General features: G+C 44.4%; 1 protein-coding gene and 1 long non-coding RNA gene across 5 annotated transcripts in view; both read right to left on the reverse strand.

Annotated features, from left to right (window-relative positions):
* Positions 1 to 22,532, reverse strand: part of ARHGAP10 (Rho GTPase activating protein 10) — a 241,199-nt gene that overhangs the window by 43,607 nt on the left and 175,060 nt on the right. For all 4 annotated transcript variants that reach the window (XM_054030633.1, XM_054030631.1, XM_054030634.1 and 1 more), the window contains one exon: positions 9,829 to 9,979. In XM_054030633.1, coding sequence (XP_053886608.1) covers positions 9,829 to 9,979 — 151 coding nt within the window. The remainder of the gene's footprint in view (positions 1 to 9,828; positions 9,980 to 22,532) is intronic.
* Positions 17,434 to 18,894, reverse strand: LOC128838446 (uncharacterized). Its single transcript, XR_008445185.1, has 4 exons — positions 18,480 to 18,894; positions 17,869 to 17,944; positions 17,697 to 17,755; positions 17,434 to 17,607 (listed from the first exon to the last, which is right to left on the reverse strand). It is a non-coding gene; the product is annotated as an uncharacterized LOC128838446 (long non-coding RNA).

Genomic DNA, 22,532 nt, shown 5'->3' on the forward strand with positions numbered 1-22,532 from the left:
TCTATCAGCAGAGCCAGAAATGGAGACCATTCAGGGCCACATTCCATACTCCACATGCTTGTAGCTTTTGGCTTCTCCAATCCTAAAGGCCACCATGATTATTACAATTCTGAGGTTACAGATAATTCCTTACCTCCATTTTTAATATTTTTATTTGTTGGAGGGGGCACTGGGTCAATAGATTTTCCCCTTTTTGCCTCTCAGAGCATTTTTCTGTGGACTGTAAAATGCAAAAGTAAATAAATTTAGGAAGGAACAACATTTTAATTGTCTTTTGAGAATCTTTGTTGACTGTCCATGTATAAACTAAGGACCCCATGGCATTTTTTAGAAAAAAGGAGGAGCATTTCCCTCAATAGAACAGGTTCTAATTTCCAAGGCTATCCATCTACTGCGTTTGTAAGGCTAGTATGACACACAAATCTCAAGAGTTATTGCACAACCAATACATTACTCTCCATAATGTTCTGTGGGATAGTAAATGAAAGATGCTATTTTGAAAAAAAAAAAACATCTATTTTCTAGTTTCAGAGGGCAGTCAAACTCTGAACTGATCACAATGTCATTTTTGGGCAAATCTGGTAGAAATGTTCTTCAGTGAGAACTGGAGGATCAGGCCATACTCAAAGTATTTGTCATTCCCCTTTAAGCGGTGTTCTACTTGAAATACTGACAGGATGAAATACTTCAGCATGTAGCTTTCATAATTTCCTTACCATGGAAAAACTAAAAAAAAAAAAAAAAAAAAAAAAAAAAAAAACCAACAAAAACAATATCTGTTGTAACTTGGTTTGTCTTGCTGATAACAAGTTGATAAAATATAATACGTGAATTGTCTGCAAATAGGTTTAATATCACCTAATTACCATGTGTAAGGAAAATCTATGTGTTATCAGACCCCACTGTAGCTAATTACTTGAAGACATAATGAAGATATTAATCAGTGTGTTTTTCAACCTGTTATGACTATCAATATTTATTTCAGTTACAGTCCTATGTCTGAGTAGTTGCTGCAAACATTTTGGGTGCATTTGAGAGTGCTTTTTCAAAAGAAAAAATGGCCTAGACTGTGTGCTTTCAATCCAACTAGTGGACTCTGCAGCCTGTTGACTCCCTGGAGCAGCTGATAATTAAAGGCTTGTTTCCTCTTTCCAAATGATTTTCTGTTTGCATAACAATTCTAAGCGAAACATCCTCGAGAAATTTTCAAGCACAAAGACAGTTTTACTTGGTCTCAAACACACTGCTGAGAGTTCAGCATTATTTTGTTAATAAGATATATATATATATATATACACACACACACACACACACTTTAAGGTACATTTTTCTATAAATATATAAAATCTAGCTACTCTCTTTAAACAACAAGGTTGTGACAAATTGATCAAATCCAGAAAATACAAAATATTGGCCAATGCTCTATGCTTAACTCATGCCATTGTGAATAAAAAAAAAGGGGGGGGGTGGAAGAAATGGTTTAATGTTTAATTTCCTGTTACAACACATACACAGGATAAAATCTTCCAAGAGCAGTTATAAAACATGTATTTGTTAGCCAAGAAACTAAGAAAATATGGAATAAAGCCCAACCTAACTTCTGTTCTTTCTCCCTTTCCCACTGAATGAAATAATTAAAAGCTTGTAAGAACATATTTAGAGCTATTCAGGTCTAACCAGTGACTTGATAATTAATGAGGCTGTAATACATATTATGTTTCCCATCCACCAAAATGATCCTTCAGGTAATGACATAATTGGGCTAAACATTCTGTGTTACTGTATGTATCGTATGCAGTGTCAAATAATTAGGATATTGGCTACTGACAAAAGTTCCTCATAAAACTGAACAACTAAATTCAAATTAAAAGAAAAAAGTCAATGTTAATATGCAACGCAGTACAGACAAGCCACCTATCAAACAGCCAATTCCTAAGAGCAAGATGCTGAGAGTCCTGAGCGAATGCCACTGATTTCAACATGCATGTAGTATACTAAGGGGGGAATTTTTCAAAGGCACAAAAGGAAGTTAGACACCCCACTCCTACTGACACTAAGTATAGGGTTGCCAACTTTCTAATGGCACAAAACTGAACACCCCTGCCCCACCCCTTCCCAGAAGCCTCACCCCTTCTCCAAGGCCCCACCCCCTCTCGCTCCATCCCCCCACCCTCCAACACTCACTCTCCCCCACCATCACTCACTTTCACCAGGCTGGGGCCAGGGGTTGGGATGAGGGCTCCGGCTGGGGGGTGCGGGCTCCGGGTGGGGCCAGAAATGAGGGATTCACGGTGCAGGAGAGGGCTCAGGACTGGAGCAGGGAGTTGGGATGCGGTGGGGGTGAGAACTCTGGCTGGGGGTGAAGGCTCTGGGGTGGGGTGGGGCTGGGGTGCAGGCTCACAGCAGCACTTACCTTGGCTCTCAGGTAGCGGCAGCCAGGTCCCTGCAGCCCCTAGATGCATGGGCGGCCAGGGAGGCTTCATGCACTACTCTCGTCACCACAGGCGCTGCCCCCACAGCTCCCATTGTTCATGGTTCCCAGCCAATGGGAGCTGCAGGAGCGGCACCTGTGGGCACGAGGGCAGTGCGCGGAGCCTCCCTGGCCGCCCATGCATATAGGGGCCGCAAGGACCTGGCGGACGCTTCTGGGAGCCACACAGAGCTAGCGCAGGTAGGAAGTCTGCCTTAGCCCTGTGCCCCCACTGCGTCGCTGATTTGACTTTTAATGGCCCGGTCGAGGGTGCTGACCGGAGCTGCAAGGGTTCCTTTTCGACCGGGCGTTCCAGTCAAAAGCCGGACATATGGCAACCCTAACTAAGTAGGAGTTAGCTACCTAATTACCCTTTCACACTTTGAAAAAATGTCCCCCCAACACATTTTAGGATCATCTGACAAAGCCCTACATCACAGTATTGGGACATCTGAGTCACAACAACACAGAACCCATCCCCATCCACTGTGATGGCATATTACTAGGTTATCACGCTGCATCAAATCATTACCAAAACACAACCCACAGGCCTCAAAGGAATCACAGCAAGCGCTGAATTACCATGTTCAAGCTTTAACATCTCAGCCTTTTTCTTATTTCAAAATACCCAAATCAGGAGGGAATATGGGCTGTTTCTTTGGCTAAATGGCAAGGTTAGACAATCTGCCCCACCCTGTATTTAGCTCACACTTGTATAAAAAGTTGTATAAAAATATTTAAATTGAAGATTAATTTATAATTGGAGAAACTGTTTACGTCTTTTAGTTTCTCAGCATATTCTTCAGTCAGCAAGGACTACACACCCAACAATTTGTTAACCTTTTTTAGTATATCCCTCTAGTTTCATACGTCTTTAAAAAAGAAAGAAGAAGCAGAGTTTCCCCGTCTCACCAATGAGCTGAAAAATACTGCAGACACGCCGAGTCTCTTTCAGACATTTCTCAGAGCCAGCTGTCTGATACAGTTGTGCTGAGTTTGTTCCTCACTACCAAATTCACCAAGGCAGGAAGGCGATGTAATGACAGTGTATCAATAAAAGACAGTTACCTTTTCCGTAACTGGTGTTCTTCGAGATGCGTTGCTCATGTGTATTCCACAATAGGTGTGCATGCTCGCCATGTGCACCAGTGCCGGAAGTTTTTCCTCCTAGCAGTACCTGTAGGGGAGTACACTAGCAACACCTGGAGTGGCGCCTCCATGGCACAGTATAAGGGGTGCTGCGCGCTCCCCCCACCCTCAGTTCCTTCTTGCCAGACAACTCTGACAGAGGGGAAGGATGGCAGGATGTGGAATAGACATGAGCAACACATCAGGAAGAACACCAGTTACGGAAAAGGTAACTGTCTTTTCTTCTTCGAGTGATTGTTCATTTGTATTCCACAATAGGTGATTCCAAGCTATAGCTGTTGGAGGTGGGAAGGAGCTCACAAACTCTCGGGATGGAGAATGGCCCTGGTCAAACCCAGCGTCCTCCCTGGTCTGGGAGACAATCGCATAATGCGAGGTGAACATGTGAACTGAAGACCACATGGCAGCCCTACAAATGTCCTGAATGGGGACATGAGCCAAAAAGGCAGCTAACGAGGCCTGTGCCCTAGTCCAGTGCACCTTCACAATTGGTGGCGGAGGGATTCCCACCAGGTCATAACAGGTATGGATGCACAAGGTGATCCAGTTGAGTGGAGATCGGCCAACCTTTCATGTGCAGGCGATGAACAGTTGGGAGGACTTTCTGAACGGCTTACTCCGCTCCAAGTAAAAAGCCAGAGCCCGTCTCAGATCCAATGCGTGGAGGCAGCGCTCCTCACTGGACGCATGGGGTTTGGGGCAGAGGACCAGCAGCAAAATGCCCTGACCCAGGTGATAGGCGGAGACCACCTTCGGGAGGAAAGAAGGGTGTGGGCGGAGCTGGACCATATCTTTATGAAACACCATGTACGAGGGCTCAGAGGTCAGAGCCCTGAGTTCCGAGACCCGCCTAGCCACGAGAGGTGTGATCAGGAGCACGTGGCTAGCGACTCAAACGGAGGCACTGTGAGACGGACCAACACCAGGTTTAGGTCCCACTGCGGGACAGGAGGCCTAACATACGGGAAGAGACAATCCAACCCCTTAAGGAATTGGCTAGTTATAGCATGGGAGAATACCGTGTGGCTCTGCACTGGTGGTTGGAAGGCCGATATGGCCGCCAGGTGCACCTTGACTGATGGAGGGCGCCAGGCCCTGGGCTCTAAGGTGAAGGAGTAGTCTGAAATCAGCTGGATCGGGGCGTCCGCCCATCTGGAAAACTGAGACCACTTTGCCAAATAGGCTCGGTGTGTGGAAGCCAGCCTGCTTTCTAAGAGGATATGCTGAACCCCTTCCGAGCACGTCCTTTCCTCCCTACCTAACCATTGAGTAGCCACACTGTGAGGTGGAGTGCCGCCAAGTTGGGGAGGCGGCCCTGGTCCTGGGAGAGCAGGTCCTGGTGGGACAGCAACAGCCAGGCTCATGAGGTTCCCATACCAATGCTGCCTGGGCCATGCCGGGGCAATCAGAAAGACCCAGGCCTTGTCTGTTTTTATCTTTTCCAGGACCTTGCCGATCAGCGGGCATGGGGGAAAAGCATGGAGAAACTGACCTGACCAGGACCTGGAGGAAGGCATCAGAGATAGCGCCCCCCGAGCAGAACCAGGGACAGTGACGGCTCTGCCAAGCCATGAACAGGTCCATCTGGGGAGTTCCCCACACTTGGAAAAGTCTGTGTGCCACCTCTGGGTGGAGGGACCACTCGCGCTGAGAAGAGAAGTCCCTATTCAAGTGATCCACCCGCATGTTCTGGGTGCCTGGCAGATGGAAGGCCTGTAGGCAGATGTCGTGGGCTATACAAAAGTCCCACAGCCTGAGGGCTTCGCGGCAGAGGATCGGGCCCCGTCTTGCCTGTTGATGTAGAACATCGTGGCCATGTTGTTCGTGAGGACCCTGACCACCCGGCCCTCCAGGTGTGAGTGGAAAGCCATGCACACCAGCCGTACTGCCCTGAGCTCCTTGATGTTTATGTGGAGGGTCAGATCCTGAGCTGACCACAGACGCTGGGTTTGAACATTCCCCAAATGGACCCCCCATCCCAGGTCCTACGTGTCGAACACCAGTTCCAGCGACGGGGCCCTACTCCTGAAGGGACCCGTTGGAGCATGTTTCTCAGGGAGGACCACCACTGTAGGGAGGTGATCACTGGCTCGGGCATCATGAGGACTTTGTCCATCCTGTCCCCGGCCTGGGAGAACATCGAGGCCAACCAAAGCTGGAGCGGCCTCATCCTGAGTCTGGCATGACGGACCACATCGTGCATGCCGACATGTGACCCAAGAGCTGGAGGCATGCCTCTGGCTGCTGTCACCGAAAACCTTGTGACCCTGTCTGGTGGAAGGGAGGCTCTGGCCGACGAGGCATCCAGGACCACCCCAATAAACTCTATGCATTGTACTGGGACTCACGTGGACTCGGTGTTGTGTACCAACAGGCCCAAGGTGGTGCACATGGACTGAAGGAACGCCACGTGATCCCGCACCTGCGACTGGGAGCTGCCCTTGACCAACCAGTCATCCAGATAGGGGAAGATCTGGGACCCCCCCCCAACGCCTGAGGTAGGCCGCTACCACCAACATACATTTCATGAATACCCTGGGGGCAGTGGACAGGCCAAACGGGAGGACCGTAAATTGGTAGTGTTTCCGCCCCACTGTGAAATGGAGGAAGCGTCTGTGCCCCTCGGAAGGGGAATGTGGAAGTACGCATCCTGCAGGTCGAGGGCAGCATACCAGTCCCCGGGATCCAGGGAGGGGATGATGGAGACCAGGGAAGCCATGCGGAACTTGAGCTTCACCATGTACTGGTTCAGGCCTCGCAGGTCCAAGATGGGCCTGAGCCCCGCTTTGGCCTTCGGGATAAGGAAATAGAGGGAGTAGTACCCCTTGCCTTTGAACTCCCCCAGTACCACTTCCACCGCTCCTAGTCGCAGGAGCCACCCCTCCTCCTGCTCAAGCAGAGCCTCGTGTGAGGGGTCCCCCACAAGGGACGGGGGCAGAGGGTGGTTGGGTGGGGCGGAAGTAAACTGAAGAGTGTAGCCCGGGAGATGGTGTTGAGGACCCATCGGTCTGAGGTCAGCCATGACCACTCTAGGAGGAAAGCACACAACCGATTGGAGAAGTGAAGCTTTATTGAGGGTGGACCCCTGATGAGAATTGGCAGGGCGCCCCCGGGCATCCCGTCAAAACCGCCTTTTCCCCCGCCTACTTGCCCTTGGAGCACCCAGGATAGGGGGCAGGCTGAGACTGCCTCTGTGGGTGCCTGTTATAGTCTCATGACTTTTTATAATCGGTCTCGTATTTTGAATGGGTGGCCTGAGCGGGAGTCTGCTGTAGCTTGAACTTAGGTTTAGCCAGAGCCGAAATATAGAGATCCAGAATCTGGAGCATCTTGCAGGAGTCTTTCAGGCCACGCAGCTTCGTATCCGTTTGTTACACAAACAGAGCTTTGCCATCAAACGGGAGGTCCTGCAGGGAGGTCTGCACCTTGCTGGACAGCCCAGAGAGCCGGAGCCACGAAGCCCTTCTCTTTAACACCGCTGAGGCCCTGGACCGCGCAGCTGTGTCCGCTGCATCCGAAGCCGCCTGCAGGGTTGCCGTGGCAGCCCCTGTGCCCTCCTCCACCAGCGCTTTGAACTCCTTCCTGTCATGCTCCTGGAGGGAGTCCTCGAACTTGGCCAGGGAGCCCCACAGATTGAACTCATACCGGCCCGGGAGAGCCTGGTGATTCGCCATCCATAACTGGAAGCTTGAGAATGAATACATTTTTCTTCCAAATGAGTTCAGTCTCCTTGAATCTTTATTTTTTGGGGTAGGGGCTTGGTTGGCCTGGCTGTTCCCTGTGGTTGACCGACTTGACAACCAGGGAGTTAGGAGCAGGGTGGGTGTATAAGTATTCATGCCCATTGGCGGGTACAAAATACTTGCGTTCTGCTCTCTTAGAGATGGGGGCCAATGAGGCCGGGGTTTGCCACAGGGCATTTGAAATTTTCACCATTCCTTCATGGAGAAGCAAGGCCACCCTGCCCGGTGCCAAGGAGGACAGTACATTAAACAGGAAGTCCAAGGGCTCCTCCATCTCCTCTGCCTGGAGGTGGAGGCTTGATGCCACCCTTTTTAAGAGTTCTTGGTGGACCCTAAAGTCCTCCTGCGGGATGGAGGGAGGAGGACTGGTACCGTCGGTAACAGCTGCTCCACAATCAGCTCCGGAGGGTGGAGCTGCGACGGTGAGACGACGGCGATCGACACCTGGGGCTACATAGGCAGTGCCGTGGCAGGGTCCCGTCCTGGGGTGGAACAACGAACGGGAACGACGTCGACGTCTGTGCCGTGACTGGCTGCAATAGCCCCTCCGAGACAAGGACCTTTGGCGTCGTCTGCCTCGGTCCCATCGGTGTTCACTCCTCAAGGTAGAGCGGTGCCAAGAGTCTCAGTCAGACGGAACCCAACCGGACAGTCTGGTGGACGTTGAGAGCGATCCATGTGGACTTTGCCCTGAATGGTTGCTGGGCAGCGAACGGCGTCGGAAACGTTCCCTCGACTGAGACCGGTACCAAACTGGGGGCAACTGCGGAGATCCCAGCAGCGGTTTGCCTCTGGAGCGCGGGGCCCCTGGTACCGGCATGGACATAACATCCCAGGCCGCCTGCAGGGCCTCTGGTGTGGAGGACATCCGGACATTCAGGGAGGCCTGCTCCGAATGGGCCAGGCTACTCCGCTCAACTTGAGTCAGAGGCCTAGAGGCCGGTGGGGATCGAGGACTGCCCAACATGGGTCTACCCTCTGTCCCGGGTTTACTCCAGTGCCGCGGCGAAGAAAGCCTCTTCCTAGCTTTCTTGGCCTGCCCTGTGGATAGGGAGTGGTGCCGACTAGTCGATGGTGCCAAAGGGTTGCCACGCACCGACACTGCCGTGCCCGGTGCTGACTTGAAGCGGCGCTCCAGAGCCGGGGTCAGCGCCGACTCCATCAGAATAGCCTAGAGCCTAATGTCCCTTTCTCTCTTGGTCCAAGGCTTAAACGACTTGCAAATCTTGCAGTGATCTCCGAGATGGGTTTCCCCCAAGCAGCATAAACAGTTCGCATGCAGATCGCTCACTGGCACAGGTCACCTACAAGTGTTGCACGACTTAAAACCCGGGGCACGGGGCATTCTAGCTAAACTACACTAACTGAACAACTAACTAACTACAGGTACCATACACTGAACGAACAAGCAGTTTGAGGGATGAGCTACAGCAAAGCTGGAGCAAAGCAGTTCCAAAGCACCTTCACTGGCGGCAAGAAGGAACTGAGGATGGGGGGAGCGCGCAGCGCCCCTTATACTGCGTCATGGAGGCGCCATTCCAGGGGTCCCTATGGGCGCTTCCCTACGGGTACTGCTAGGGGAAAAACTTCTGGCACTGGTGCACGTGGTGAGCATGCACACCTATTGTGGAATACACATGAGCAATCACTCAAAGAAGTCTCATACTAGCACATAACATTCAAGTCTTCATTTTCTTCACTTTAGTGTTAAGTGGGCATTGTGTCTTGATCTCATGCTTCTTCATGTGGAGGGATAATTAACTAACTACACTGAGAGAGAAGAAGGGACTAGAGTGGAGAGGGCTGCAATACAAACTGAGCACTGACTTGCCTTTTTAGAACTGCACATGCCCTCAAACCACAAGATTTCAAGAAAATGGCCAGGTTTTGAGCTGACATGCAGAATACCGTATATTCCATACTGCACTATATGATATTGCTGCATACTGCACATCCAGCAAGATTTCTTGCTTCTCAGCAGCACAGAGCAGGATGCAAGTATTTACTGCCACTGAACATCAAGGTATTAAAGATTCAAGTACAGTAGCAGTATTCTTCAGTTCACTGAGTGACCTGAGCCTTTAATCCAGATGAATTTAACATTAGAGTGCATTAGCTCTTCTCATAAAAGATTTGCTTTAATTTTAGTTCCCTCTCCATTTATCTTATGGTTGCATAATCTTCAGTAGAGGTCATACAGATTTCCCCAAAGAAATGGGAACTGCCTTTTTTTTTTTTTAAAAGGGCGGTGAGGGGAGGGGGGCAGGAATGGGACTTTAGGCAATTATTCCCCAGTTTCGAATATGTACAAGAATATACCCTCTTCGCCTCCCCACTCCTTTCCATGTCTCAAATGACAAAAAGAAAAAAAATAGAAATGTGAAATGGAAAATTACTGTAGACTCACACAAGATATACAAAAACACCCACCTGCTGCCAAGATAGACAATATAATTAAAATCTTACCATCATCGAGCTCAAGACAGAGATTATATACAGCCAGAGGCCGCTTATTACGCTGCCCTTGTCTTCTCGATTGCCTTGGTGGGACATTTGGAGGAGATATTGACATAGAGATTGGCTCAGGGAAAGTGGCATCAGGCAGGGTTTTGAAAATCTGCGATCAAGAACACAAGAGATATTAATTATTTACCATGAACAGCAACCTGTGCAATGCAACTATAAACCATTATCAAACAACATTTGTTCTGGATTTCATTCAAAGCAGACAGGAGCCAAAAATCCATTCCTTCAAGTTTTAGGAGTGTGTCGTGGGTCCTTAATGAGTGCTTTTTAAATAAATACATACATACAAAATAAAAATAAGCAAAAGCACTGTCTACACATTAACCAGACAGCAGATCAGTTAATCCAAAGACTAAATATGTGCAGCCATGCTTGCCAACTAGGGGAAAACAATGAATTAACTCTATTAACCACTATCCAGAAAAGTAAATTTCCACAATTTCACTTAGGGCCTGTAATTTTGCCAGAATAGTCATATTAATTTTCAAAATTTATGACAGAATCATACTATCATATTAACCCCTAAAAAAAAGCATGCTCTTGGAGGGAGTGTGTGTGGCGGAGTTGCTGTGAAGGAGGCAGGAGTAGCATATTGTACTGGAACTTTTTCAGTTAGCCATTAAATAATGAGTCCACACACTTTTACTAACCACGATAATACCCACAAAGACACACACACGAGATTACATTTCCTTTAGTCATTTTATCTTTTCATTCATGACCATTAAAATCCAACATAAAGCATAATGTCATTTCTCTCTGGGTAAAAAAGCAATGCACATCTGTTCAAGTTTCCTGCATTTTTTACTAGTCCATGATGCTGATTTACTTATAAAAGCTGATCAATATGCCTATATAGCATTTAATAGCAGCCCTTTACATTTGATCATGGCAAATTCATGTGAGCAAGTTAGCATACTATAGATTTCTCTGAAGACAACAGCCACAAGACAGTAAACATGCACATAGCTTTACAAAAATGAAATATTATGTTTCCTTTACACCATATAGCAGCACAGCATAATGGTATAACAAGAAACAACATAATTCAATAGTGTACGGTGTTTCTGTGTACTGGAGTTATAGAGACAATCATTTTGTATATTACGGCAAGAGGTTATAAAGAGGGAGTTCGTAATAAGCCTTCATAGAAAAAAACTTTTACGAAGCAGAAATTTAAGAAGTTGTAAGTAAACTCTTACTCCCAGGTAGCACATTTCAGGATAATTACAACATGCCTTACGTCTGCGTAAGGCACAAAGCTAAAAGCCAAGTGACTAAACACATGAGAAGTGCAGTAGTCACTCAGAGCACCATGTTGTTTGAATTAAAAGAAACTCTTACATGGCATCTTTTGCTGGCTGGTTATCCTGAGTATCACATGTACATGAATTAGATTGTATAGCACAGATATTCAAGCAAGAGCCCACATTCACATTGACCTCTCTGGCATCAATTTAGGTTTATCTACTTCCAAGGAGAGGTGGCTGCAATGGTGCAAAATGGTCAGAACCACCCTTCTGACTCGGAAGAAAGCATAGGGCATCCAAGGGAAAGCAATGTTGGAAACACTGTCTGACTTCTCTCATGCAACGTGGCATAATTTAAACCTCCCCATACCAGCTTTAGATAATCTGTCTCCTTCTCTTTTACATATCTATACATACTGACTAAGAGAATAAAAACACTGCGTACAATTGCAATTACAGCTCTATAAATGCACAAAATAATTTACATGTAGAAAAGAAAACTATCCATGTATTCCCTGTATAGATTGTTCCTTGTATAGATGCAATATAACTCGTGGGGCCACTCACAAAGCTCTAATTGTGCTCAAAGTTCTAAAGCCATTTCTTAAAATATGATGCAATGCATAATATAATAAAATATAATGGTGTGCACACAAGGCATTTGGCTAACAGTACCATACTGCCCTCTTATGTGTAAATACAACAAAGCTGAATTAAACAAGTTTATGGATAAATATTTGCTTCAGAAAAATTAAAGAGAATGCTTCTGACTTCTAACGCCATTATCTCCATGGGCTGATTGTAGCATTTGTGCTCCCTGATAAATAGTAAGCCACCTAGAAATTGTTTAAAGGATTCAGTGTCTTACATACTACATTACATTCCACAAGTGTGTGTTTGCTTAGCCCTATCTACACCTCTCAGTTCAAACTTGATGCCCTGGGTGTGAAGAGAAGGCCTTCTCTAGGAGTGCTGCAAGAGATCAACCTGCCTGTATGTGTTAGTTTGACTTTGCAAGAGCTGTACTAAATTTCCATCGCTCTCTATTTTGATCCTCCACAAATATTTCAGTATGTCTCTGTAAAACTACTGGACTAAGAAACCCAGTAAGTAAAAAAAACAAACAAAAAAACAGAAACTATAAGCAAACTATTAAAAAAAACCCTCATTCAATGAAACACTGAGCTAAACACATGCAGTATGTTAATGAAGTGGATATAGGAAGTGAACCCATCCATAACTGCAGCTGTAATTAGCAGCATAATGGAAAAAATAGTTTAAGGACTGGGGGAGCAGAGCAACACATGAAGTGGTCACACAGTGACTCTCTGCTGCAAAGTGTCACGTTGTGATCCCCATCAGTACTGTTTACAAAACAACTGCCCCTGACATGTGCATGCGCACACAAAATAAACCAGACAGCCATCAACTCAAGTCTTCTCCTTTACTTCTAGGATCCCCGAAAAGCTCAGTTTCATCCTCTGGCTGGAATCGGCCATACTAAATGCTAACTCCTTCATGAAGGTGTCATCATCTGCCTTACGTCATAGGAAAGTGCTATAAGGCTAAATAACTTGTTTTAAAATTACTTAGTTAGCGAAGTGGCAAAATTATGCATTGCTGCTTCATAATGGCATCATGCAACTTAAGTAACCATCTCAAGGCCAGCTCAAGCAAATCTGGTCTCATTTATGAAGGCATACAGTTGGACATCAAGCCACAACCCCATCTCTTCCTTTATCCGCCTCCCCAAGCTGCTCAGGCCAGGTCAGATGGGAAATTTTATTTCTGGGGTATGGAAGGTCAATAGGGAACGTTTCCAGAAAAGGTGTATTTTTAATCTAGGGAACACAAATTACTTCTAGAGAGCTCTTGGACAGCACAATGCAGCTTGTACCCCCTACACTCAGGAATTACAGCATGAGTACAAGTAACACAATTTCAATGTTTCTCTGGTCTTATGCAATATAGTGTTTTCTGCCAAATTTCAGTCATCTCCATCCTCAGTGCTGAGGAAGAGGGCTTTAGAAATTTCCAGGAGTTCTCCAATCTTCAAAAAAACAGCTAGTTCGATATAGAGTGGAGAAATCCAAACTCCTGACCATCATCAATATAGCAATTCACACTTAACCATGGGGTCCAATCTTCCAAACACTGCTGTGCTTTGTGCTTCCTGGTGTGAGTAGTCCTGAAGGACTCCATTTGACAAATTCACAGCATTAAGTTTTGCAGTATCGGGCTCTATATATGCTAAAATGTATGTATGTTAGGGACTATTTAGTATAAGATCCGCACAAAACTAAGTTCTGTCCTAATGTACTAGAACATGTGTTTTGGGGTCCATCTTTCCTCTTTTCATGTAGGCCAACAACTCAAGCTTTTTTTTTTAGCCGTTTCCTCTTTTTATTAGACAAATGTGATATATAATGTAGCCCTTCATAACTAGATCTGTCTTTTCTACAACCGTAATCTGTCTCTGCAGGCCAAAGTTTCAGCTCACACCACACTTTCTCAGAGTCAGTGTTTGCGAAACAAGCAGAATGGCCAAACTCTACCACTGAAGGTGCACATGTGGCTGTCATTGACTTCCCTTTTTTCACTTTCCCCAAGTTCCTGTAACTGACTTCACCTTTCCTTGTATGCAGTGTTGGTGTAGCCATATCGGTCCCAGGATATTAGAGAGACAAGGTTGGTCAGGTAATATTTTTTATTGGACCAACTTTTGTTGGTGATAGCTCTGTGTGGCTCAAAAGCTTGTCTCTCTCACCAACAGAAGTTGGTCCAAGATATTACTTCACCTTTCCAAAACAGAAATTCCTTTCATCGTGTCTTAACTGATACTTGGCTGCTGCCTAAATACACTAATTTTAAGATCTATTGGGAATTAGAATAAAGTTTGGTATAGCTAAACTGTGAGGAAAGGGGGAGTGTTAAATTAAATTCACCTTTGTTTTTATCAGTCATTTAGATATTACTGGAAGTGTGCTAAATGCTTTATAGGCAACACCAGGTCCCTGCCCTGAAAAGCTTACAATCTAAAGTAGGTAATGTATAGACAGAAGATGGGATGCATCAAGACATATGATTGAAAAGTGAAGTTTAGCACATATGATCAGTTGTACTGTGTGGTATTTTACAAACCCTTCTTTGAGGCTTTGACTCGAAGGACAGTGTGGAGGCATAACTGATCAGGTCTCTGAGGGTATTCTAGGTTCATCGAGTCACATGGTACGGCTACTGTAAATATATCTAACAGAATGGAATCCCATCCCAAGCAAGCCACCAACATCAAAGCAGAGCTAGGATAACATTACTTCATAAAAATCATTATCCCCCTGTTACTCCACAGGAGTCTCCCTTCAAATAAAAGGTAATTGCTCACATGGATTCCAGAAGTAATGACAGCACAGAGATTAGTTTGTATGAACACAATTACAGGGGTGAACTCTGGCCACTAAATTACCTAGTTTTAGTATGGATAAAAACCTATTGCTCAAACTTCAAGAGCATAGGGAAATTACAGTCACACAATGTGATGTATACATGTGAGGCTGTGGGGTCAAACAGTACTGGACTTACAGTAAAAAACCAACACTCTGAAATTTAGCTCTCACTATTGTTAGCATCACTTATCTCCTAGTGTCATTTTATCAGCATTAAACCAGTTAGTGCAAGACACTGAAGCTACCAATATATATGATTTACACAGGTATGTACCTAATCTGTCCATCTACCAAGACTCTGAGCACCAACACAATTATATCAGGCAACAATCAAAAACTACTCTCAGCTCCTCCTTAATATACTGATAAAATATGAGAGAAAATTTTACTTTTAAGAGGTTCTTTTAATCTGTTTTTAATGTAGGGATTATTTACATACTCATCTTGTTTCTGAGTCAGTCTTCAGGACTACTGTAGAAAAGCTATAGGAAAGAGATGTGCCTCTTTGGTGGGCTTTTTAAACACTGGGATGCTTGACTGATTTCTTTCTGTTCTGTAGTACAGAAAGGGTACATTACTGAACTAAACAAACCACTAACCATCTTAGATACAAACCACAACTAACAAATCAGTCTTGATAACTACAGTGCTAAGACCGTTCCTGTACTGCAGTTATTCAGTTTTCTAACCATAGACCCCTTAAGGTTTCCAGATACATTTCTAAGGGTAGGTCTACACTACCCGGTAGTTCGGCGGCAAGCAAATCAAACTTCTGGGTTCGACTTATCGCGTCTTGTCTGGACGAGATAAGTCGAACCCGGAAGTGCTCGCCGTCGACTGCGGTACTCCAGCTCGGCGAGAGGAGTACCGCGAAGTCGACGGGGGAGCCTGCCTGCCGCGTCTGGACCGAGGTAAGTTCGAACTAAGGTACTTCGAACTTCAGCTACATTATTCACGTAGCTGAAGTTGCGTACCTTAGTTCGAATTGGGGGGTTAGTGTAGACCAGGCCTTAGAATAATAAGCTAAATTCAATATGTTCCTTCAACTGTATTCCACTAGCAGAGTGGTTTCCAACCTTTTTACGCCCAAGATCACTTTTTGAATTTAAGGGCAACTTAGGATCTGCCCCACCCCTTCCCTGAAGCCTCCCCACCCCCGCTCACTCCATCCCCCCCTCTCTCTGTCACTTGCTCTCCTCCACCCTCACTCACTTTCACTGGGCAGGGGTTTGGGAGGGGGTGCGGGCTCTGGGCTGGGGCTGAGGGGTTCGCAGTATGAGAGGGGGCTCCAGGCTGAGCCTGGGGCTGGAGGCTGGGGTGCAGGAGTGGGTGAGGGGTGTAAACTCTGAGAGGGAGTTGGGGCGCAGGAGGGGGCTTCGGGCTGTGGCAGAGTGTTGGGGTGCAGGAGGGGGTATGGGATGCTGGCTCTGGGAGGGGGGTCAGGGATGGGGCAGGGGGTTGGGGTGCAGGAGGGAGTACGGGTGCTTACCTCAGGCGGCTCCCAGTTGAAGGCGCAGCGGGGCTAAGGCAGGCTCCCTGCCTGCCTGGGCCCCTCGCCACTCCCAGAAGGGGCTAACATGCCCCTCCGGCCCCTGGTGGGGGCACATGGCTCCACACGCTGCCCCTCTCTGCAGGCACCGCCCCCGCAGCAGAGAGGGGCAGTTCCCCATTTCCAGCCAATGGGAGCTGCAGGAGAGGTACTTGCAGGCAGGAGCAGCATGTGGAGACCGCTGCACGCCCCTCCCCTGCCCCGGGCCGCAAGGGCATGCTGGTCGCTTCCGGAAGCGGCATGGCACTGCGGCAGGCAGGGAGCCTGCCTTAGCAGCAGCCCCGCTACATCACCGATGATTGTGATCGACTGGGAGATTCTCCAGGATTGACCAGTCGATCATGATCGACCGGTTGGTGACCACTGCACAAGTAGAGATGCCACATGGCAATAGACAAAAACATTTTGCTGCACTCCCCAAACTGAACAACAGATGGTGTTAGAGATGATACCAGATTAATGCTAACTCCTCTCTAATTCATTCTGTTTCCAGATTCCCAATTCTTACTAGAGCGCTTGCTCCTGGGGCCCACAAAACCTACAGCCAAGGAAGCCCCTAATTCAGCTGGGGTAATTCACAATTTTTTAGTCAGCCATGAATTATATGTGGAACTGTGGGTTCTGCTGCTATACTAGGACACCAATCTAGTAAATCTAGTCTCTCTGATCTCAGGAAAAGATAATTAAATGAACTTCAGTATGTTTACTAGGAGCCATTCTAGCCATGACACCATCTTTTTTATTTGGACCACTGCAGCAGTGACAAGTTCACCCGAAATCAGTGGAATAGAAACAGTAAGTAGAAAAGCTGGGTGAGATGAAAATAAGAGAGAATATGGGGAAATTTGGCCGTAAGATTGTGAAGGAGGAGAATCTTAAAGAAAATCTCCAAGATCTTAATGTTGTCCCTGGCTTTTGTCATGAGGCAAAAACCCACCATTCTCATCGTATTCACTACATGGAATAAGCAGTTAATTCAGCCCTGTGTATACAAGCAAGAATCACAAATCTGTAATTTGACATCTAATCCCTTTTACAGGATACTGGAACAGTAGGGTCACTTGGGATCATGGACTGGTGGCTCTTTGTCACCAGGATAATGATCTCTGTTACAGTATTATATTTGGTGCTCCTCAAGACATTCAATACAATAACACAAGTTTGTATCTAGTAATTTCCCTTCAGTACACGGGTGCACTACAATTGGTAAATAAAAGGAAAAAAGACACACATCTATTTCAAGTGATCTTTATTCAAGATATAACAACAGTTCTCCATTTAGGCCAGGTGTACTGCTCGGCCCATGTGCCCTACATGCCAACTGCTCCTCCCTGCCTTTCCAATGTATGGAGGCCTAAGAATATGTTATACAGTAAATAGTACTCAAGGGTAACCTCATCATCCCCAAAAATTCTTCTTTGCTGGTTTGGCTTTTGTTGGACATGGTGATAAGGTAACTGGGTTTATACTCAGCAACCTGTACAAAAACAAAAAATACTTATTAGAAACATACCAACGCTCAGGATAAAAGGCAAATTATGTTACTGGTTCACAATATGAACTTACTCTGCTGGAATCTACACCCAGTTTAACCCTTGAGGCAATGAAGACGGTGGATCATTTTTCTGCAATGTAAAGCAACAAAGCATGCATGATAAGTCAATGCTTTAGTGTAGACAGAGAAGCAAAAGCATGTTAGGATGTGCAAGGTGAAATATATGGAGATAATACTATGTACCTTTGATAAATTCTTCCACGGAAAGGACAACTCAAGCTTCAAAGTAATATTCTAGACACAACCATGGTTCATAATTCTAACAACAACGAGAAAAAATTCGGTATCACAGCAACTTCTAAACTTTATTTATTAGCTAAAAACATTGCTATGGAAATTATAGTACTGTATAACCAATGTAAAAGATTAACATTTAGCAGGATAGGCCAAAATGTTATTTTAAAATCACATTTCTTCACCAAAGTTATTGTTCTAAGAGATTGCTAAAACTAAACATTTAAAATATTTTTTTCATAATACATACTTTTTATTTTTTGCATTTCATTCAATTTGGAGGACAATAGATCAGTTTCACTTTTGTCTTTACCCCAGCGTCTAGATTGTTTCACGTTCTGGATCTTATTTCCAGAATTTGATATGTGTTATGAATACTATAAGGAAATATTTGTATCCAAACAAAACTTTTTTGATTTTAATATGGTTAATTTGGTTAAGAGTTCTATTAATATTAAATCTGTACAACTTTTAAAAAAGGTTTTTCACCAAAACTTGAATTATGTGACTGTCCAATAAAATTTAGCAATAATTTTAATTGCAATTGTAAAGTTGCTTACCTCCCCAGGGTCACCACTCTGTGGTCCAGATACAGGTAGGCCAGCTTCGCTAACATACAGTCCAGCAGCCATTGGTCATGTGATTTTCCGTGCATTGGCTTCCATGGGATTGAACAGGATGAAAATGTGCACCTCTGGACTTTGATGCTTGAATCTCATTGCAACACATTGTATGTGATTATACAGTATCCATAATTCTTAAGTCTGAAAAATTTTCTGACCAATGCAACCAAGTGGACTGCCTGAAGAGTCAATAGGTAAAAAGTCATAACTAGAGTGAAACAGGAACCATCATTGGCCGATGTAGCCTATAGGTATAAGTATTTACTAGGTAATGCATAGGTATAAGTAAAGGCAGTAATGCAATGAGCCTCAAGGCTTGTAAGACAATAGCCTAGCTAAACTAATCAAGACATAAGGCCCAAAAAAGTCTTAGCATAAGTAGCTAACCAAGAGTAACCCTAAATCATAAGATATCGTAATATAGAATGCTGAATGACAAAACTGCTGGTAGGTAACTACAAGATGCTAATTTATATCCACTTGGAATATTTTAAGTTAGTGACATCAGCTGATGTCTGACCACCAGTGTGCCATGGTAACTAACTAATGCAGTGGTTCTTAACCTGGGGTGCACGCACCCCCGAGGGTGTGAGACAGGCCAGATTTTTTTAGAAGGTAAATCATCGAAATACAAATTAAGCACAGGCACATAAGTACAACTACTTTGTTTCATCAAACCTATGTATTTTTTAACATTATACATTTTTAACGATTACTGCATTAAATTTTAACCGCAAAATTAAAATAAATATATAATTCTCTTTCATTCTATAATTATGATATATCTAGGTTTAAAGAACTGAGCTACTTTAATGATTTTTGATAAGGGTGTGAGACTATATTTTTGAGAACCAAAGGGGTGCAGGCTGCAGTAAAGGTTAAGAACCTCTGAACTATTTTTATACTAATAAGATTGAAGTACAAAGATTAATAACCTATGGGAGAAGGGCATCCCAACATGAGTTAGGGAGAGAAACTATAAATAAAGAAAAGGGAGTGAAACTCCTACTGAATATGCATTAGGTTTAGTGATGTTAAAATAACACATTATAAAACCTATATCCCAGGCTGTGTGCCTTTGGAGATGCAGTTTACAGAGAATCTGCCCCAGCAGCCTGGTCGCTCATATTCAGATGGAGTGCTGCTTGCTGGGACTTGTGGAGTCCATGGGTCTCAACTCCACACTAAAAATGGAACATCTGCTGTCAGCTCCTCTTAATACAACACAACCAGTGGTGGTGTTGATGAGGAAGGAAATGAGGAGGAGGAAGATCATGACTAACATTTTAGGTTGTTCTGCAAGGGATGGTGAGAGTATATGGATGTTCAGGTGTATTGTATTATCTCTTTTTACCTTGCTGGGTTAGAGTGTTTGTGACTTTGCTAACTGTATTCATAAAACAATTATAAATATAGTGAGATTTCCTACGTGTAAGTGTTGCAACAATGCACATTGGGGTTCCCAATTTAACAGTAATTTTAATAATATTGGGCCAGATCTTAGGACAAGAACCTATCAAGCCTCAGAATGCTAACTGAGAATTCTTAAGCAAGCAATATAATAATCAGTATATAATCAATAGATTATATCAGGCAACACTGAGAGCACTGTATTTCAGGGACTGCCCATGGAGCTCTAAAAGGAAGTTCCACACATCTTTGTCTTCAGTACAAAGATGCAATTTACAGAAAATCTGCCCCAGCAGCCTGGTCGCTCATATTCAGATCGAGTGCTGCTTGCTGGGATTTGTGGAGTCCATGGGTCTCAACTCCACACTAAAAATGGAACATCTGCTGTCAGCTCCTCTTAATACAATGTCCTTGAGCTCCTGACAAGTTGCCAAAAGCACTATCAGTTGGGCAAAATTTCAGTGCCACATGATGGTGTCTGTATACTCTTACACCATTCAATTGGCCTGCCTTTCTCCTTAAACTATGTGGCTCATATTTGTACTATAATGCAGAAACTATACATAGACTCTAAAACAAGAGATTGCTGTCTAACAGGTCAGCTGTGAAAAGGGTGTGGGGGGGAAACAAGGTTAAAGCTTGTGTCCTTTGATCACTTGCAAGTTATGAGTTTGCTGACTCAGCCTTTTCTGAAAGTAGCATTCCTAGTTAAAAAACTGCAGCTTCTTCTGTATCCTGATCTTGTTCCACATTTTAACAATTCACGACATGAATGCTCCTGATAGCAATGAACAGACTGTGATAAGCCACTAAATTTTGTTGCTATTCTTTGAAGGGTGGAGGAGAGAGAGTTAGCAATTGATGTGTCAGGATTGAAATAGCCACACATCTGTCCATGGTGTGAGAAGAAATCCACCTTCTCATTACGGTACTTTACTAGTAATAGTACTTGCATCAATGAGAATTAAAAAAAAAAAAAAAAAAGGAAAGGGTCTCTCTTTAAATCATAGCCATGTACAGCAGGATCTACACATCTTGTTTAGTTATGAGAGATTTAAAGGAACAATTAATGCCTTTAAACAAGAGGGTGATTTACTCAATATAATCCTATTTCACAGCTTTCCCAAATACAACATACATATTTAGTTACTAAAAGAGCAAATAAAGAATTCCGGAAGAGAATGTGAATGCCTCTTTCTTGGCAAAGGGAATAAGAGGCAGCTGCAAAGATAAAAGGGAATGTTATAAAACTCAGCTAGGGTGTAGCCAAAGAATAGCTTCACCAAACCTAACTAGACAATTCCCCCATTTTATCTTTAGTGATGAGAGAGAGTATACTTAGATCTCCAAAATGAAATACAGGCATCTGTGAAAAATTATACATGGAGAATACAGGCAACATTCAATCTATCCATCAAAGTTTTAGTTGTATGAAACATGGGAATGAAATGGTTTAAAGCATGATCTTTGAGAGTGGAATTACATGTAACAGGTCTTGACTATCATAGTAAGAATCCTGCTACTATTTTTCCTTCCAGGCAACAAAAAGGATTTGTATCTTTAATTCAGTTTGTAGTTTGCAGCTACAGAACTCCTTCATAAATAAACATATGTTGTGCTCCCCAGTCTATTTGTTATACCCAGCTCTTCTCATTTGTTTTATACTTAGCTCATAAGTGCTTTGGGGCAGGGACCATGTTTTAATTATATTGTGTATGACACCTACCACAATAAGGCCTTGATCCTTGACTGATGACAGATGGCATGACCACAACACAAATAAACAACTGTTGCAACAAAAGGAATACATATTGACTGTGCTAGGTGGGAAATGCTGCTAAAATGGATCAGACATGATTCTAAAGACATCTTCAATAAAGCAAAAGTGGGTTAGAATTCATGAAGAACATAGGCAGAAACACTGGGCCAAATTAGGTACTCACACCCACTTGGCTGAGGGCTGGTCTTCACTACGGGGAAATAGACGCTGCTGCAATCGATACAGCAGGGGTTGATTTAGTGGGTCTAGTGAAGAACAGACACTAGAGAACAACAAGATGGAATCTTGTAAATTCTGCACTTTGTTTATGAAAGGAAGCTGCAGCAGAGAATAGATAATTCCAGGGAATGCTCAATCTATGGAAGGGTTTAACTTTTTTCACATCTTCAAAAATGCTGTGATTACATTTTCTCAGAGCATTTTCTGGCAAAATTTCCTGACTTGGTATTTCCTTTTATTACCAAATACATTTAGCAGCATTCCTTCTGGAGCCCTCCAAAGTGATCTCCTTAGGCTAAACACATGCAAGTCAGTACCTTAACAAGCCTTGCCATCTAGCCCCAAAGAGAGTATTAGTCATCTGAATTCCACTTACTATTCTCATTTCTGTTTGCCTACTTAGGAACTTTGTCAATGCTGCATTTTGTTCAAAAAGAACAGAAGTCTACTCCATTTGGAAATTTTATATGGAGTTGAAAGAAGTATTCCACTGTAATCTATTGTATGTGAAAACACAGAAAGAAGAATTGTCCACTTGCATGCAATGCATGTGTGCATGGATGTATTTGTAGTCAATGTTT

This window comes from Malaclemys terrapin, chromosome 5 (assembly GCF_027887155.1).
Source record: "Malaclemys terrapin pileata isolate rMalTer1 chromosome 5, rMalTer1.hap1, whole genome shotgun sequence".
Lineage (NCBI taxonomy): Eukaryota > Metazoa > Chordata > Testudines > Emydidae > Malaclemys > Malaclemys terrapin.